The sequence below is a fragment of the Lytechinus pictus genome, chromosome 7, assembly GCF_037042905.1.
Source record: "Lytechinus pictus isolate F3 Inbred chromosome 7, Lp3.0, whole genome shotgun sequence".
Classification (NCBI taxonomy): Eukaryota; Metazoa; Echinodermata; class Echinoidea; order Temnopleuroida; family Toxopneustidae; genus Lytechinus; species Lytechinus pictus.
Window position 1 is genome coordinate 18,906,634 of NC_087251.1, and position 20,005 is coordinate 18,926,638.

General features: G+C 34.1%; 1 protein-coding gene across 4 annotated transcripts in view; it reads left to right on the top strand.

Annotated features, from left to right (window-relative positions):
* LOC129264814 (uncharacterized protein C19orf47 homolog) overlaps positions 1–14,203 on the top strand; it is a 20,747-nt gene extending 6,544 nt beyond the window's left edge. For 2 of the 4 annotated variants that reach the window (XM_054902760.2, XM_064102146.1), the window contains exons 2-8: positions 2,060–2,262; positions 5,537–5,615; positions 6,557–6,673; positions 7,835–7,861; positions 8,638–8,802; positions 9,296–9,393; positions 9,935–14,203. In XM_054902760.2, the coding sequence (XP_054758735.2) occupies positions 2,060–2,262; positions 5,537–5,615; positions 6,557–6,673; positions 7,835–7,861; positions 8,638–8,802; positions 9,296–9,393; positions 9,935–10,918 (1,673 nt within the window). In that variant the 3' untranslated portion in view covers positions 10,919–14,203. The remainder of the gene's footprint in view (positions 1–2,059; positions 2,263–5,536; positions 5,616–6,556; positions 6,674–7,834; positions 7,862–8,637; positions 8,803–9,295; positions 9,394–9,934) is intronic. The other 2 variants (XM_054902761.2, XM_064102147.1) reach the window with 1 other exon arrangement.
* Positions 14,204–20,005: the final 5,802 nt, after the last annotated feature.

Consider the following 20,005-nt stretch of genomic DNA (forward strand, 5'->3'; position numbering starts at 1 on the left):
AGTTTGTTCGCCACATGTTCGCATGATTTGGTTGCTAACTTCAGTCCATATCAACATTATGGCGCACGGCAAATCCAAGCGATCCGCGAAGCGATGTCTGCGGATTAGATCAACGACGTCGAGATCGAAGCCGAAATTTTACCGTTCCCGATCACGATATTTTGAAAAGCAGTGGGTATATTGATATCGAAATGTGACTGAGAGACTTGTCATGACATTTGGGAACAAGTATTGGTGATGAGGTATGCTGGTCATCGGCCGGTGCGAAACTGCATTAGCGCCGACCTAGCCTGCTCCTAAACCTACAGTTACACAGATGGATGATGGCCATTGTTTTGGGCTAGTATTAGTAATGGTGGAGCAAACAAGGAAGATGCCTAACGAAAAAACTGATGCTAGCGTTGTGTGTTAGCGTGGCTCACCGCTGTGTTCAGTGCGGGTGTGAATGCAGTTGGAAAACACTCCGTCCATGGGAAAGGATGCAAATGTTGGTCCTGTGTATACTATAGGAGAGTCACAACCTACAGTGTATGTACGTTAAAACTAGGCCTGAGTCGAATCGATTTTAAAATTGGTGTTCAACCGATGTCATCGAACGCCGGTGCAGATTTTGCAAAATCGGGGCATCGAAAAAAACAAAAAAATATGTCGGCTGGCCGATTCGTTTGGTTCACACAATCAATCATCATATTATCAGTAATGTCCAACTTGACTACTACTTACTTGATTTATATTGCCCCCAAAATGAAACCGATTGTGTAATTATGATGCCTATTCACCATTAATTTGAAGTTTATTTCGATCATAGTTCGAGTCTTACTCGTCTGTTCGTGCCGAGATAATTTATGCACGATGAATTCATGAATGGAAGTCATCGCCATCGATTGTACATGCGCAGTACTGTGCTTTAATCAAACCAGAAAATGGCCGGAAATTGATGCGATCAACGTAAAATAAATCTTGCTTTCATGAACAATATTACTATCATGACCATAGAACATTATTTAATCGTAATATTTAACAATAATTTGCATATGATAATCATTAATATGAATTTAGAGCTTGATGTGAAACGTTTGTATTTCGTTTCAATTTTCAATGACGGACATCACATGACGATGGACTTGAGTGAGTGCACCGGGAGTGCACTTGTTTAAAAAAAAAATTATTGATTCTCGAACAATGTCAACATGCAGAAACTCTTTTCAAGATCGTAATATCACCATATAATAACATTTTACATGACAAAACAGAGAAAATTGCGTTTAATTAAAGTGAATAACTATAAAATTCCAAACAGTTGCTGGATTTTGCTGCAGTTAGTGATTTATTGCAGCCTCTGTTGAAAAAAATTGAAAGGAATCGATCGACACTCTGTAGTCACAGTTCCACACACAGAGTGCGCATTTGCCATTGAAACTGAATGCGCAAGTTGCTTTAAGATCCCCTACCATACAATCAGCTTACCACCTTTCTGAAAAATATGCTGGAAAAATAGCAAATTTTGATGTCAAACAAACGGATCATGATTAGCCAGGTTCTTCTTTGATCGCCGTCAGCTACAGCTGAGCTGAGCGTACGGATGTGCCAGTGGATTGGCTGGCACGATTGTACGCCCAGCTGTAATGGTAGTTAAGCTGTGATGTATATAGAGCGTGTGTGCGGCGTCGGTAACAAGTGGGGCAAGATTACTCCTAATATTAAAGATGGTGCATTCATAGGCTGACATTGTGATGTGGTTACATTGTTGACTATATTGTGCTTTTGTACTTGACAATTAAAGTGATGACACAGTCACTGGGTCAGATGCATAAAAGGTAGTAATTGCTTTACTAGGATTTTGCTTGGCTTTTGCTTGATTCCGTATGCATAAAAATGAGCGCGTAAATGCTTTTGCTAGTAAGTTGAAGCGATCGCTAATTGACGGCTAGCATTTCCTTGACGATTAAGCTATTACTAAAAAGCGAATGCATAAAGCAAAATTTTAATATTTATCAAAACATTAACTCATCCTAACTGGTGACGAAGAATAATTTTGGTTGTGAAAATTTACCCACAGAAATGTCTGAGTGGATTAAGTTCTTCACTGCTGCTGGTATCCCGGCTGGCCCAGCTGCAAAGTATTCTGTGGTTTTCCTTGACAATCGCATCCAGAAGAGCATGCTGATGGATCTCACCAAGGAGTACTTGAAGGAGATGGGGATTTCAATCATGGGAGATGTGATTGCTATTCTCAAATATGCCAAGACAGCTCATATGAAGGTAGGCAGAAATGTTTAATTCTATAGTGCTCTTACATCATGTACAATCTATTAAAGATCAACACCATCAACAACAAAGCATTCTCATACAGCAAAAGAAAGAACTTTGCATTGTTTTTTACTTGATTTAGTTGATTACTGATTAAAAAGAAGAGTCATGACATATATTTTAAAAAATTCCTAGGAACAATACAGATGCGTGAATGTAATCAGCTCATTCCAGCATCTTGAGGCACATTCCTGAAAGGCTTTACCATCAGTCATGGCATATGTCTATGAAACAAGATGAAGGATATGACCAGTATGGGAGTGCAGTACAGGATGCACTGATTGATATGGGTGGATGAGTGTTAATCAAGTGAGAATACATACTGTATGTAAAAGAAAAATTATATTATCTGACTGATGGTTATTTTTCATATTTCATCATTCCAAGTAACTTCTCTTTATTAACCCATTAGAAATTTGTTGGGGATCGTTGGGAACTTACCAGGTTTTTGTCTCACCTGCTAAGCAGAGTGAGACTATAGGCGCCGCTTTTCTGACGGCGGCGGCGTCAACACCAAATCTTAACCAAAGGTTAAGTTTTTGAAATGACAGCATAACTTAGAAAGTATATGGACCTAGTTCATGAAACTTGGCCATAAGGTTTATCAAGTATTACTGAACATCCTGCCTTAGTTTCAGGTCACATGACCAAAGTCAAAGGTCATTTAGGGTCAATGAACTTAGACCATGTTGGGGGAATCAACATCAAAATCTTAACCTAAGGTTAAGTTTTTGAAATGTCATTATAACTTAGAAAATATATGGACCTAGTTCATGAAACTTGGACATAAGGTTAAGATTTTCACGTCACATGATTAATGTCAAAGGTCATTTAGGGTCAATGAACTTTGGCCAAATCGGGGGTATCTGTTGAATTACCATCATAACTTTGAAAGTTTATTGGTCTAGTTCATAAAACTTGGACATAAGAGTAATCAAGTATCACTGAACATCCTGTGCAAATTTCAGGTCACATGATCAACATCAAAGGTCAATGAACTTTTGCCATAATGGGGGTATCTGTTGAATTACCATCATAACTTCTAAAGTTTATGGATCTGATTCATGAAACTTGGACATAAGAGTTATCAAGTATCTATAAACATCCCGTCCGAGATTTAGGTCACATGACCAAGGTCAAAGGTCATTTAAGGTCAATGAACTTTGGCCATGTTGGGGGTATTTGTTGAATTACCATCATATCTGTGTAAGTGTATTGGTCTAGTTCATAAAACATGGACATAAGAGTAACCAAGTACCACTGAACATCTTGTGCGAGTTTCAGGTCACATGACAAAGGTCAATGGACTTTGGTCATGTTGGGGGTATTTGTTGAATTGCCATCATAACTCTGTAAGTATATTGGTCTAGTTCATAAAAATCGGACATAATCAAGTATCACTGAACATCTCATGCGAGTTTCAGGTCACATGACGAAAGTCCAAGGTCATTTGAACTTTTGCCATTTTAGAGGTAATTATTAGATTGCTGTCATAACTTTCAAATTCTATAGATATATATATAGTGTATAAAATGTGGATATAGGGGTAATCAAGTATCACTGACAAGTTTTAGGTCACATGATCAAGGTCAAATATCAATGAACGTAGTATTGTATCATTATATGAATGGTGTTTTTTGTGAATAATTATTTTATAGTAGTTTTCAAAGTCAGCACTGCTGCTATATTGAATCGCGTGATGCAGGCATTCCACTTGTTTTTTTGATATATATATATATTATTTTCATTTTTTTGGGGGGTCAGATCACTCTCTATTTTTGCCAGGTAGATAGTAAAAATACTTATGGAAAAAAAAGCCAATAGTAGATCGTCAATGAATGACCTCTTGAATATTGAATAGTTAATTTTTATGCAACAGCCACTTTTCTTTTATTTTATTATTCAATTCTTAGCATGAGTGAAATGTATCCTGGGGTGTATACCGGTACATTTTCCATCATCATGGTAAATGAACTCCTGATTTTTAGCTCATACGGCCTGAAGGTCCAGATGAGCTTATGCCGTGGCATGGCGTCCGTTGTCCGTCCACAATTTCAAAATGCTCATTCTTCGTCATTTCAAGACCAATTTCAATTCAGTTTGCTCTATATGATAGCACTAGGTGGGGGATTCTAAATTTCTACACAGAATTTTGAAACTCATGCTGATTTCTGCGCATTTTTCTAAATTCACAACAAATACTTCTTTGTTCTTTATTTGTTGACTGATTTTGATTTTTTTTCTTCCATCTGGTAGAGCTACATTAGGGTCACCAAACTTCCACACAGAATCTTGAAACTTTGACTAGAAAATTATTTATGCTAATTTATGAGAAATTCTTCATTCATAAATCACAGAAAATGCCTCTTCTTTATTTGTTGACCGATTTTGATTTCTGTTCTTCCATCTGGTAAAGCTGCATGAGATTCACCAAACTTGTACACAGAATCTTGAAATTCTGACTAGAAAATAATTTATGCTAATTTATGCGAAATTTATTAATAATCACCAAAAATGCTTCTTTGTTTGTTGACCAATTTCGATTTTTTTTTCATCAATTTTGTAGATCTAATGGAGGGTCACCAAAATTCCACACAGAGTTTAGATATTTTGACCAGAAAATTATTTATGCTAATTCATGCAAAATTCATTCATAAATCACAAAAAATGTTATTTTTTTATCCTTCATACATGTTTGTTGATCAATTTCAATTTTATTTGCTTTATATGATAGCTCTAGGTGTGGATACAAAATTTCTACACAGAATTTTGAAAATCATTAAATATCTTAAGTTATGCATATTTTTCAAAACTCACAAAAAAATGCTTCTTATTTATTTGTTGACTGATTTTGATTCTTGTTGTTCCATCTGAGAGCTACATGAGGTTCACCAAGGTTCTACACATAATTTAAAAATTTTGACTAGAAAATTATTTATGCTAATTTATACAAAATTTATTCATAAATCACACATAAAAAAATGCTTCTTCTCTGTCATTTCTTCATCAATTTAATTCTGTTTCCTCAATTTATGTCACCACTATAAGTCACTGCAGTGTCAACTGGGCTGAAATTAAAATTTTTTAAATTTTTGTTGCAAGATGCCGGATGAGCTCCACATCATTAATGTGCTAGTTTTATTTGTTATTCTTACAAGGATATAAATTACAATCCTAGTACAATTTTTAATCTTTATTTTGTATTATATTCCTTTACATCTTGCAGTATGAAAATGAGAAACCTGCCATAACAGCCTTGTCCACTAACCCAGATGCTAAAGTGGAAGTGAAGAGACAGACTACAGGTTAGTGTCAAAATGATATCAGTCTTGATGTGATTCAAAATTAGAATCACTAAGGCCTTGTTCATACATAGCAACAGCAGCATTTTTTCGAGAGCATTCAGACTTGGCAATGCTTGTGCCCTAAATCTCTATGTAGACGGGTACTTATTGATTTTTTTAATTTGATTGGTCCACTGATTTTTTGTTGCTAGTTGAACAAATCATAATTGTGATATATATTTCACTATTTTTAGTGGATCATTCATATGTGCAAAATAGTACAGATTTCCCATATTTTTGTACGTAAATCAAATTTAAAGTATGCTTTTACACGGTAAAGTACGGATACAGGTATATAAAAATTCAATTTTGTGACTTGTGTTGCGTCCGTGTTAGTCATTTATATTGTGATTGTTTTGTGTTACCTTCTGTATTAGCATGGAAATGTGCGTCCTAGTTATAATCCTTGATCGTTTTTCGTAATCCACATTAATTTTATATCTTTAGGAAGTAATTTATTTTTCCAATGACCGTTTTATTTCTTGCCTCCGTCTCTGTTGAAGACAAGACAGGAATGTGGCCTTGCTGCCACCGCAATCGCCGCCACAGCTTAGCCGCAAAGTGCTTATGAAATGGGACTTTTTGGCCATGTGGAAAAACACAGATTTTTTAAACCATAATACTGATTTTTAGGTGGAAGAATACTGAAATTTAAAATACGACTTGGCAGCTCTGCATCATATCCCATTGACAGCCGTAAAGAAAATATTCCTAAGCTATGTTGGTGAAACTTTGTGATTCCATATGTCTGAAAAATCTTACTCATTGATGATGCTAATACACTCATCTACATACCTGGATATCAATATATTAGATAATAATACATTAAATGTATGAATTTATGAAGCTAATTCATATATCTTAATATGGTTATATGTACATCCCTCTTCATCTCTTTTTAGCTGGAAACAGAATGCTTGAGCACTACATGAGAAAGGAAGGCATCATGGAGGGAGGCAGTTCAAAGGTCACAGTATCACCTTCCATGGCAGTCAGACTTGGAGCTGTACCAGTTGGAGGTATGCAGGACATTTTGATAAATATTTGTTTTGATATGATATGTGATTCTTAGAAGTGATTTGAGATAACTTGTAACCCTGATTTAAGTCTTGTTAAACATGGTGCAACAGTCTGCCACAATTTAATGTTTATAGTGTTCAGACACCATTTAGCATAGATTAATGAACATGCACTTCATTTTGTCTAAGGTTGCATGGACTAACTCATGGTATTATATTTTGCACTTACATGTAGATTATAAGAATTGTTCGGTCAACATTATTTTGTACTCAGGCAGCCTCCACAACACTTTTGGTTGCCTCATATCTTATTGATTTCGTACCAAAAAAAGTTATTGAGCTTTGTTGGTGGGCCATGTGTTTTCAAAGCTTTAGATTACTGTGCAAATTCTGACTTTTTTAGGACAAAAATTTGGCATGTATTGTCTCCAGTATTTGCTTCAATGTATGCGATCAAGAACCTAATGGAATAGGGACCTGTATCATAAAAGATGCAATCAGTTGTACAATAAAGCGTAAGTGTGAGTCTCTGATAAACCATACAAACAGTTACAATCAATTCAGTTGTAAATATTAAGCATAAAGTCAGCCCCCATGTATGACAAGTAGGACCGACTGAATAATATGATCTTGTCCTTATCAATGATGGATGTTCTTTGAATCATTTGGCACTAAGGACCATATTTTCATTGTATGTGTGTAGTGTCTCGTTAACTGGTAGTTAAAATTATGACTTGTGTTCGTTTCGAAATGTAATGAACTACTAAATCATCAATCTGTGTCTATATCACATTATTTTGTTAAAGATTTCTGTTGTATTGTAATGACACTCTTTACTATGTCCATATGCTGATACCAGTACATTCAAATGTTTATAGTAGGGAGAAATGTCAGAGCTGCAATCTACTTCAATGGTTTATCCCATCAGAATACATTCTACCATGTGTTGTAGATAGTACCTTTTTGTGATGTGATGTGTGAATAGCAACTCTAATTTCATTAACACTTTGGCTGTGTGTGTTGTGATGACCTTTATTAAGAGGGAAGACTTAACAGTTAGTTGCTGTGTATTGATTTGGTTCTTTTATTAATGATAAAGGTGTGAAGAAGTTGTTCTTTGTATCCTAAAACACATATCCTGTTTGTTATTGTCTTGTGCAGTGGACAAGTCTGAGGAGACATTGAGCAGTGAGTTCACTCTAATGCTCTATTTGTTATAGTATTTAATATGTTTAAGAAGAATGAAACCATCGGGGTCTCTTTTATTATAAATATCAACAAAAATAAGCTATGGAAATTCGAAATACTTTAAGGCAATCCTCAAATTGACAAGTGGCTTTGAATTTTGAATGGCAGTTTCTTCTGGAGAACTTCATACATATATATGATTTGGACATAAATTTTGTATTTAAAGTTATTTCTAAAAGATGCTGCAAGCTTGAACTCAACGTGTTTTGTTAAAAAAACTCTCCCATGAAGAAAGATACAAGTTTCTAAATTCTATTCTATATGCAATTGAATGAAAACAAAGTTTGCTTAAAAAAGTAAAAAAGGTTTTGTCATTCTTATCATATCTGTTGTCATGGTATTATGTGAATGCTGTGTTTTAGCATGGTGAATGCTAGCATTTGCAGGTAGATTTTGTCATAAAAATATCATTAATTATTACTGTTAATTGTTTATTCTAACTTTGATGACATTGATTTAGCAGGTTCTTTATATTCTGGCTGGTAAATTTCATGTAGATGTGTCTGTGCAAGTTGATCTCTCATAAGTTCACTAATTGACCAAGTAAAAGTAAGTTTTCAGACTAGATTATGCAAAGTTTATTTGCCTCTTGTAGGTTAAATTATTCCATTAAAAGCGTTGATGAGATTTCTATGGTTGCAAGAGATTGGCATGTCTCTCTTTTTTCAATTGATAGTTCTGCTTGTCTGAATCAATCATCTTGCCGATTATTGCAGGTACAAAGAAGGCATCCTCAGGGATTTTAGCAGACACTGCAGAGGTGATTCCAGTGAAAAGACCACGTATGGTGAAGCCGGAGGAGGAAGGGAAGTATTTGATCAGCTTACCTAAAGGAACCACACCCAAAACCATGAAGATCATGGAGCAGAAGCAACAGAAAAGTTAGTTCACTCAAAAGGGTTTTATTCGCTATGATTTTATTTTTATGGAGAAAGCATTCTAGTAGTCTAATAGATAGGCCAGAGGACTTGGTACAGTATAGAGTGATGCTTGTAGCCTAAATCTTTCAAGGGGCGCTATCTCTATGAAATGCATTTATACTTATATGAAAATCATCTGTTTGCCCAAAAGGAAGTTGTCTAGAATGGAGAAAGAGTCAGTATTCTATTATTATAGCTAATATATTGTCAGAAAGACTAAGAGTAAAGTCTTTTTTTTTTCAAGTTGCACTATAAAGTGCATATCATCATTGTTTAGTATTCAGAGTATCTTCTTTTTATTGTTTATCCTTGATATTTCTTTTGATAAATCTTTTGTATAATTCTTGGTCGGATTTGTATGGTTTCAGTAAAACATTTTCCCATTTGTAACACCACAAGTTTGAAATCATAGAAGTACACAAATTGTAACGTTTTATTATTTTTTATATTTCAGCATCTGAAGAAGACCAGAAATCATCAGTTTTCGCTCGTCTAGGATCAGGATCTAGCCCAGCTCCTCAGCCGAAGAATGTAGAAACATCACCAGCAAAGGTATATGACTATGTAGATCTACTCCAGATGATTACAAGTCATGTAACCTTGTGCACTAAATGTCAGATTTATTATTGTGGAAGGATTTCCACACAGCTGTATTTATATCAGCATAGCCTATTACATAGTACTACTATTATGACTATAGTGCTTTTCATGCCACCCATGAAACTGACATGTAAAACGTAGTATATCTTATTTCAATCATTAGGGACCATAAAAATTTGTTCAACTTAGGCAAAATTCAAGTTTAGAAGTGAAAGTAACACATGCTTTGCTCAATCTGGTTTGAAAATTTCTTCAACTTGGGTGAAATTTTAGACTTGGGGAAGGTCAACTTATGCAGAATTAACTGTTTGTTTGCCATTTTCTTTTTGTTTAACTGATTGTTACTTGGCAAAAGGGTATAGGTTTTTATGAAGTCTTATTTGGTTTCATATTACAAAAATACCATGGGATTTTCAGTTGTGAATTTTAGTAAATTTTATTTTATATCATATAACTGAACATTTTGTCATTTTCTTGTTCTCTGTTTCTGTAGACTCCTGGAGGATCATCTGTGTTTAATCGTTTAGGTGGCCAGCGTAAAAGGGTCATCTCAGATTCAGAACCAGTTGAATATCAAGGTGTGCTGAAATCACTTTCCTCTTCATCCCTTTCGACAACCCCTAGTACTACCACCATCAAAATAACAAAACCTTCACCAGTGGCAAAACCAGCATCAGTGAAAGTTACCTTGGGTGCTTCTAAGTTGGTTTCTGCAATGCCAGAAGCAAGTCTCCAGACGAGGTTAGGGAAAAAGTCTGTGGTGGCAACGCACGTGACCACTACTTCTGCTGGTGCAAAGAATGTCATGGCAAGACTCGGTGCACCAACCGGAAAACTTAAAGTAGTGGAGACCCCTACTCCCAGTACTAAACCAAAGGTGACTGTGACTCTTGGAGGAAAGAAGGTGGCAACCAAAAGGTCAGCTATGGATCGCCTTGGTGTACAGAAACCAGAGATATCTACAACCACTCACATGGATTCGTTTGGGGTGAAATCAAAGGTACAGGATCGCCTAGGAGAAGCAGACACAGTGACAAGGACAATGGCAAAAGGGACTGTCAAATTGGCTTCAGCAAAACCTGTAGTGAAGAAATCAATGCAGGCCAGACTTGGTGCACCGACCGATGCTTCAAAGGTCAGCACCGTTAAGAGAGAACCTGTTGTGAAACAAAGTGTGACAGTAACCTTGGGCGGGAAGCCAACTGCCATGCAGAAACGGCTTGGTAAGACAGTACTTGGAGCATCCAAGGGTGTAGCTTCCCCTGTCTCATCCAGCTCAAAAGTAATGAAGAGACTTGGTGCTCCTGTAGGGTCACAGAAGAAATCAGCCATGAAGGATAGGTTAGGTCTGATGAGAGCAGAGGCTTCATCCACTACACCAACCATCACTGTTACAATGGGTGGGCCAGGATCTATGAAGAATAAGACTGCTAGTGCTATGTCAACAAACGTATTCAGTCGATTGGGAAAATCATGAGCTCTTTCAACCATTTTGTTTAATTTTTATAGAGGAGTCTATCTAATTACAAAAACAGAAACTTTATCATATATGTCTGACTTGATGTTGAATAGCTTAGTTTTGGGTAGAAAAAAGTCGCTGAAATAAAAGATTGCTGTGAATAACCATTTATGAAAATCTTATATTTCTCAACCTTCCCTATCATACACAATACAACTGTTGTCTTTGGCTGTGTACCATAGAACTTGTGGCTGTATTTATGTACAGTTGTGATATATCTTTTCTGTATTTTATTTCCAAGTACTAGTAATATGCATGTATCTTGCTAATACTTCTATTTTATAGCTTTATGAAAATAATGAAATAATAGGATATAGACTGTAAAATTTGAAGTTGAAATTGTTACCCAGCTTTACAGTAATTGGATATTGCAAAACTCAAAGAGAGCTAAGAAGTGTATTCTTAATGTAAATTGTTCAAGCTCTCCTGTGATATATGACACCAGAGACTGCAAGGCTTTGTGAAAAGTTTTTATAACTTTGAATTTTACAGTCTAAAACCTAGATATTTCATAGGTCTAGCAAACAGATTAACAGAGGTATTTTGGAAGAGAAGTGCAGATGAAAGATGTAACTGAAACAAAAATAGTAAAAACATGTGAATATCTGGGATTCTGGTCAGAAAATCATACCTACAGTCACACTTTTTATGGGGAAGACAGAGAAATACATTTTTTCTACTTAATTCTTCAGAATAGACAGTTATTTCTGTCTAATATTTGAGAGCCTTTGTTGATATGGATGTATCTGGAGAATGACTTCAGACATTTATTATGGCTACCTGTTTTATAAAAAATATTTTGAAAATCTGGAAATCAAGAAAGCTTTGTACAGCTCATGTGAAATGTCAGAAACTTCTTTGAAATATGACATGAAATTCTCCATGCATCATTGTGAAGATCAAATATTTTAGAAAAGATAACTCAATATTGTATAGTTTTGTGGGATGTTTTTGTTTAAAAAAAATCAAAATATTTCTTTGATTTGATTTTTTGAATATTTTTCTGACCTGCATTTTTTTTTTTTTTTTTTTTTTTTTTTTTTTGGGGGGGGGGGTCATATTTCAAAGAATGATTTACCTACAACATACAAGATTATTCAATAGAAAATTGCACTTAACATTTATAATGAACTGATGCTTTGAAGGGCTAAAGTTGATTCCAATCCAAGTTGATAAAATATGTGATTCTGAGCATTTAACAGTTAGTGCTTTTATTTTTACTTTGACTTTATCTAGTACAAGATATGGATAATTATACATACTGTTAATGTGTCAATATAATTTTGTACATTCTTGAATCTTGCATCTTAAATTTGAATATTGGAATTGTTTGCATCAATTAGACTTATTAAAGTATGGTTAGGAGACTTATCAAAGTTGTAAGTTGATCATGAACTGTAACTAGGCATCCTTTGATGATCTGGGTTTCCTGGGATTTCTCAAACTAGTAAGACTTAATTTGTATTTGATGGTGTTTGCCTTTTATTTTTTCTTATTCTTTTAAAATTAGTTTGCTTTTATTTTGTAATTCATTATTTTTATTGACTTTGTGTTTTTGTAGACAATTTGATGCATACTCTTCATGCAACTTTTATCATGTTTTATGATTTGAACCGAAAATTGGTTTGAAGCCTATACTATCTGCTTTTTAAAGTATTAGATGGACAAACAAAATGATTAAGATTAACATCATGAATACTTGAAGATGCAAAGACCAAGCTATGAAAGAAGAAGAAAAAAGACTGGAGTTAAGAGTTTTTAAAATAATTAAGAAAAAAAAATGTTTTCATACAACTTTTTTTGTTTTCTGATGATACAATTTCTATCTACTTGATCTGTCAATGTACTTTCTGTCCTTATTTTCCTTTTAAATAAATGGAATACAACTAAGTAGTTTTATATTTTTAAGATAGAGTAAGATACAAAAAAGCACTTTTTCAGACTTGCCCTGTAAAAATCACATTTCTGGAACTATCTTTCTTGTACATTGTAAAAGTAATTTTATGTAAGCATTCTAAACTTGCAATACATATACAGTTGTGCTCAAAAGTTAGTGAACCCTACCACAAAATGAACTCCTTCATGCAGAGTGTTGAATGTAGACAACACTACAATGTTCGGTGAGCCTGGAGACGCAAAACTTTATTGAATGTAATTATTTTATCACCGGACTTCACAATCAAATATTTAAAATATGGCAGAACTTGAACACTTTAAATATGTTAATTTTTTGGTGGGGTTCACTAACTTTTGAGCACCACTGTATGTGCATTTTGCATATGTAAGTTTGATTTGATTTCATCAATTTTTATGACCAATTTGATTGCTGAACAACATGTTGACCTGCATTCATATAAGAGGTTGAAATTATCGATAAGTGATCGACTGTTAGTGTTGACACCCTCTTTTGTTCTTGAAGTGCACCAAGATATGCATAAACAAGCAGACATTGCCCACACATACTTTAATAGATATTAAATGAAAATAACTAAATTGGATTGAGTGTGTGTACAGGCATAAAAGCTTTTAAAAGGAGATGGTTTAACTTCTTTTGTGAAGATAGATCAATGTTTAAGGTCATTTGCTATGAATTTTGCCTCTTAGAAATTCAGTAACATTTTATCTATTCTTGAGAGAAATATTCCCTGATGAACTAGGTTTCTTAATTCATGTCATACATGTAATTGGCAAGCAATTCCTTAGTATTTTAAGTTACATTAAAATACATGAGAAAAAAGGAACAAAATTGCAGTTTTATATTGCTTTTATCTTTTGACCATACTGGACTGGAATATCAGAATTTTTATTAACTCCCCAAATGGTGACTTTGAATAATGAAAATATATTATGGCATAGTTGACTAATTTTTGTTAGATGACTTATGTCTTTTTCTACTCATGAAAACAGTTTCATAATTCACCAATTTCATCAAGCATATACATCTGACCCCCTTGTTTATGGGATTTTTCTACTGAAATGTTTTGTCTCAGTTTACTAATTTACATGAAAATTGTAAAGCGATCAAATTATCACGGCTTAAGCAGTTCATGAAGATAAATGAAATTTGGGGTTGGACTTACAAAATTTTTATTTTTATGAAGAGTTGCCCAATTCCAGTGTTATTGACTGATGTTGGTAAACGATCAATTCGTGTTCATATTTATTTGAAAGTAGAAAATAGAAATCGCGCATTCAGTGAAGCAAAGAGAGAAAAAATAAAGAACCACTTTGTCTATGAAAGAAGTATCTGATTTATTTTTTTTTCTTCAAGTGTCTGAGTAAACTGAATATTCAATCAAATACATGTATGTTAAGGTTGAATGTCAAGTAACACAATTCATATAACTGCCAAACCAATAGTGTGATTCAAAAATATGTTTTTTTTATTGGTTTATACCTTGTACAATAAAATTGAAGGACACATAAATCTTGAAAACAGAAGATTTCACTTTTTAACTGTATCTTTAACCCTCCAGCATAAACTGATAGTGAGTCACAACTCTCACTTATATAATTTGTTGAATTGTGTTGGAAAGAGAAGATCAATATCCTTAAAGATGATGTAGCTACCTGTCATTGTGAAGAAAAGTGTTTTCCAAAGTTTCAATATTGAATGTGAGAGTCAAACATACATGTATAGGGAGAGAAAATGGAGGATGTTTCACTTCCAATCATGCTTAAGGGGGGGGGGGGTGTTCACTCATAAGTTGGTTTTTAATAAAGGCATGGAAAATAAAGAAAAATATCAGTGAAATATTCGATAAAAATAAATCAAAGAATAAGAGTTATTGATTTTTAAAGATATAATTAGTGACATCATATGTGAGTAGCTTCCCCATATACAATGTAATATATAATCTATGAATTCCCAATTTTCAATAGAGCAATGATCTATGAATAAAAATACTTTTCTAGAAGGGGTATGAAATGATTGTCTGATATATCCACCTCCCAAATAAAATCACATTCAATTATTTTAGAAAATGGCATTTAAACAAATTTATATTTCACGACATATGGAGGAGCTGCTCGTCTGTGACATAAACTCTTAAACTAAAAAAAAAAATCACAACGCTGTTATTTTTGATGGATTTTCATCAAACGATCACCAATTACACATTTTTTGGCGTTTTTATTGAAAAACTTAATGATAGAAGGTATTTATTAAGCGCATAGTAACTAGTATAGTTCTTTAAGTGCTAAAAACAAACTTAGTGCAGGGTGAACCTCCCTTTAAAAGTCGCATGCAGTATCTTACAGGGAACCTCATTGATGACTACATTGATGTCCTTTGAGCATGGTCTCACCAATGCCGTTATATAACGCACAAACTGAGTATTTTAGTGTAATTTTTTTAAACAATTCTCTGTGAAACACTGGGATCTTTCAAGCAGGCACACCGGCATCAACGTCCACAGAAAACTTAAGATGAAAAATTGTCGAGCTGAAACTTGGTGCGACCTCATATTTTTAAGTTTAACATTGTATATTCAATGAGATATTGCTTTTCCTCAAAGATATCTTGCGGGATAGGGTCAATTTCTAAAAAAAATTATGTGCTATAATGGGAACAGGTTGATCAAACTGCAAAATGCAATTTGAAAATCCTATCTGACCCTAAAATTATATATAAAAAGTGATTGAAGATCTTTAAGAAAAATTTTTTCAGTCAATACAGCTAAACTCTCACTGCAACTTGCACATCCAATAAAAAAAACACAAGAACAGAATCATTTGATACTTTTTGTTTATTGGTCTGATTTTGTTTGATCTACTTGCACAAGGTAGCTCAAATATGAAATGCACATAAACATTCAAAATCTATAATATTGATGACGAATCAAAAGTCCTGAATTAAAAACAAAATGAAATTGTTTCCCTGTAAAACTACATCTACAGTTCTTAACACGTATCCTGTCATACTAGCCTTCTAGTAAAAATTTGTTGACCTGCATAAGTATAATTAGCTTGAATAACACTTTACTTTTTACCACAGAAATTGTATTGAACCCTGAATTGAATCAATATTACTGAAATATACATATAATCAATCAATAATTTAGAATATAATTGAAAGCAAACAAATCATGTATGTTGAATGTACGTACAAGTCAAGTGTAATTGCAACATGCAAAAATTGAATATTTGATTCATTTGGATAATTCATTTAAGATACTTTAATACATTGACAATCAATATACATTTCTCCATGCTTCAAAAGCTAGTATGTTTTCTTGGCTCTTTATTGAATAAACTTGTGTACTGAGTAAATGTTCTTTTTGGACAACTTGAAATTTTGCCAGGATAACTTGACATAGCAAGTAATGTATACGAGTTGAATTCTACACGGTAATACATTGCCCAATGGAAACCATCATATTTGACTAAGGATTCCAATTTGTGTTATACAATTATTGAAAAACAGGTTTTTAAAATCATTTTTTTATTCCAAAATTCTGAGTAAAAATGAGTTAATGCGAGGAATGTATAGAAGTCTCGAGAGAATAATTAGATTATAAACTTTATCATACTGTTGGTGAAAATTGATTTAATAATCTGAATTGAAACTATTACCAGATTTTACCCAGTATACTTTGATTTTACTACATACATGAGAAATTTCAATCTCATTCCTTTACTTCAAATTAAAGTTCATCTATTACAGCCAGTAAATATTCATGCAGTTCATTTCATGCTGATGCTGCAGTTCAGTAAAGAAAAAGAAAAAAAAAATCAAATATACACAATGGATTGTATAATACATTAACAACACTGGTTTAAGAACATCAATATTAAAAAAGTAATCGAGCATATATAGAAAATAGAGCTAGGGAAAATATAAATATTACATTATCAAATACAGTAATCTTGCTATAAACACTGGAATAATGAGCTGGCAATTCTTTGAAAATACCTGTCATTTTGAAATACAGTATCAAAAAGAAATTGATACTAAAAAGAACATATCTTGTATATTATTGATACTAAAAAGAAATATTAATATTCGTATCTCATAGACTATAAGTTGGAAAATACTTGGTGCTGAATAATACAGGTAAAATTTTATGAATTAAAAAAGACTTATAATGAAGAGTGGATTCTATCTACACAATCAATCTTAAATTGCTAGCTGGCCTTAAAGGGGAAGTTCACCCTGACGAAAACTTTGTAGTAAAAACAGCAGAAAAAATAATGAAAAACACTTGATAAAGAAAGTTATTAGAATTTCAATTTTTTGATTTGTGACGTCATAAACGAGCAGCTAACCCATATGTTATGTAATATAAAATGCATAAATTAAATTTTTTTTAGGCCCATGATGACTTATAGGAGCTGGTGTGAAATCATTGATGTATTAGTATATGGAAGGTACAATAAAAAACATCACTTTTCTGAGAAAATGACATTTCATTGATTTTTTTACCATATATGTAGGAAAGCTGCTGGCACATGACATCACAAATGTTATTCTTTGATGGATTTTCCTCCAACCTTCAACAATATTTTGAATGATTTTCTTGTTGCTATTTTTGCAATAAACTTTCAGGGTGAACTTCCCCTTTAATAAAACAGAAATGTATATAATTTGAATTAATAAGATAATATGGTCTAACTGGTGTGTGTTTTGATCCTCGGCATAGGAAGATACCAATTTTCATGAAACACAAAATTTGCATACGAAATGTAATCCTGTTACTTACAAAGTTAGATTTCATGTAAAATGTTTGTATCTTGCCTAGCCTTTATGTGAGGAAACTATTATAAGCTGAACCCTTTCTTTCCATCAGTTATCTACTTACAATTGTGAGATTGTAGTTTATCTCTATGGTAACAGAAAATACATAAAATGTAACCATTTTCACAGAACGAAAAAAAAATCCTGCATTATTAAAATTCTCATTAACATGTTGCAATTCCCGATTGTACAAGTTTCAATTATTCCAAGGTTTTGGGTATTAAAATGTCAAATTTGTTTGTTTCTACTACAAATATGACCTGAAGTGATTATTTTTCCAAAGTGAAACTGCCACATTACTAGCAAATTGTAGAAGGAATTAAAACTTAACTGCTAAAGATATGTTGTCCTAAAAGCCAAGGTGAAAAGAACAAATACCATAAAAGAACATACATCAATATCACAGCAACTCGTGCACACAGAACTGTTCTGTTCCATTTCAAATGAAAATACAATTACAGACTGATGAATTAAAAATACACTTCTAAATTCTAATAACTATGATCTTAAGATGGATTGCGCTTATGCAAGTAAAAATATAATCTGAAAAAATAAAGTCATCGTTGTGTATATGTTTGCATAAATGAATATCAATATGTATTGGAATCTTTAGAAAGCTAACAATGAGAAAACCATCAACTGACCTCATTTGAATAAGATTCATTTTAATATCTGCATATAACCACACCTTTAATTACAATAAAAAAAATGTCAATTGAGAAAAATACTCCTGAAAAAAGCCTAATAAAATCTTCAGTATTATCAATATATCATTCCCCAAAAAAAGTTCCTACCCACCAAATTGAGCTGCAAACATGGTTGTGTCTTAGGTCTTCAAACTTGCACCAAATTTAACAGAAGTTTAAGTGTTTTGCGATCTAAATACAGTGTCTCAGCAGGCCTTCAAGATAATTTTGGAGTAAAAATGAGTTCCAACAAACATCAGTTACCGGTACATTCACCAGAGAAGTCAAGGCCGGCCACGCCGAATAAGGCGAGTGTGAAAGAGACTCAGTTCCAGGGCAGTTTGTCAAGCGAACTGCTCAGCCAGCAATCCGCTCAACCATCGGACAACCCACCAATGTGGTTTGCCCTATTTCTCAAAAAACTAGAGTCCCGTTTTTTTTTCATCTCAAAGGTCAGATCGAGTCACGCATTGTGAAGAAGCTGAAGATGAAACAAGCCTAAAGACAGCTGAGAATGACAACAGAATCACGGACTGTACCATACAGCTGAATGATTTAGTGTCTGAGGTGAAGAAATTAAAACAGGAAAAGTTGGATATGACTTGGAAAATAGATCAAGAAGTAATAACCTGGTCTTGCATGGAATTCAAGAGGAGAATTGTGAGGTGGTGCAGGAGTTTATCCGGGATTTTGTTGGCCTTTCTCCTAGCCAATATTCAATCAAGCATTGTCATCGTACTCCCACTAGGTCTACCAAACCAACAAGCGATCAGCAGAAGCCAAGATTCATAAACGTCGCATTATCCAACTTTGCTGGCAAGGAGAGAGTTTGCAAAGCATCCATTTCAAAGCTGAAACAGAGCATGTTCAAAGGTAAGAAAATCTTTGTCTCTGAAGATTTTTCCATGCATATTAATTAGCACAGAAGAGAAAATCTACATAAGTTGAAAAATCTCAGAGAAGTCAAAAAGCCTACGCTAGGAGTCCACTGGGATGACGCCAGCTGGTGCCAATTCGCGCCAATGCAATTTGCTGTGGCGCCTAGTGTCGCCAATAAGGTGCCTCGTGGCATGCCGTGGCTCAAACTGCCTCCCGACTGGCTCACGGCGGCCCGTAACGGCGCAAAAAATTGAATTTGGCACTAAGAATGTTGAAATGTTTGAAATTTTTGTCGCTTTCATCAAGAAATCATCGCGAAGTGTCCACCAAGTGGCACCAAATGGCCCAAACAATCCACCTTTTAGAATCAACTGGAATGTAATCGCGTGCCAATGAGATTTTGCACCACCTGGCGCCACTTAGCGTCAAATAATTCCAACAAAGGTGGACACTCCGCGCAAAAGCGCTCCAAATGTAGTGGCGCGAGCCAAACAGCACCTGATTGGTGATTACTTCATGCCAAATACCACTTGGTTACCGCCATTCGGTGCCACTTGCTGCCTGCAAATGCAGGACTGCATCACAGGACTTTCTCATACAACTTTCAATATTTGACTCGATAGCACCTCCATGCAGTTTTTTCTTCACAATTTTACAAGATTTTACATAATTTTAAAAGAAGATGCCCCCCAATGGCAACAAAGACAGTAGCAAGGGGAAGAAGGATAAACTTGAGAAGTCCAG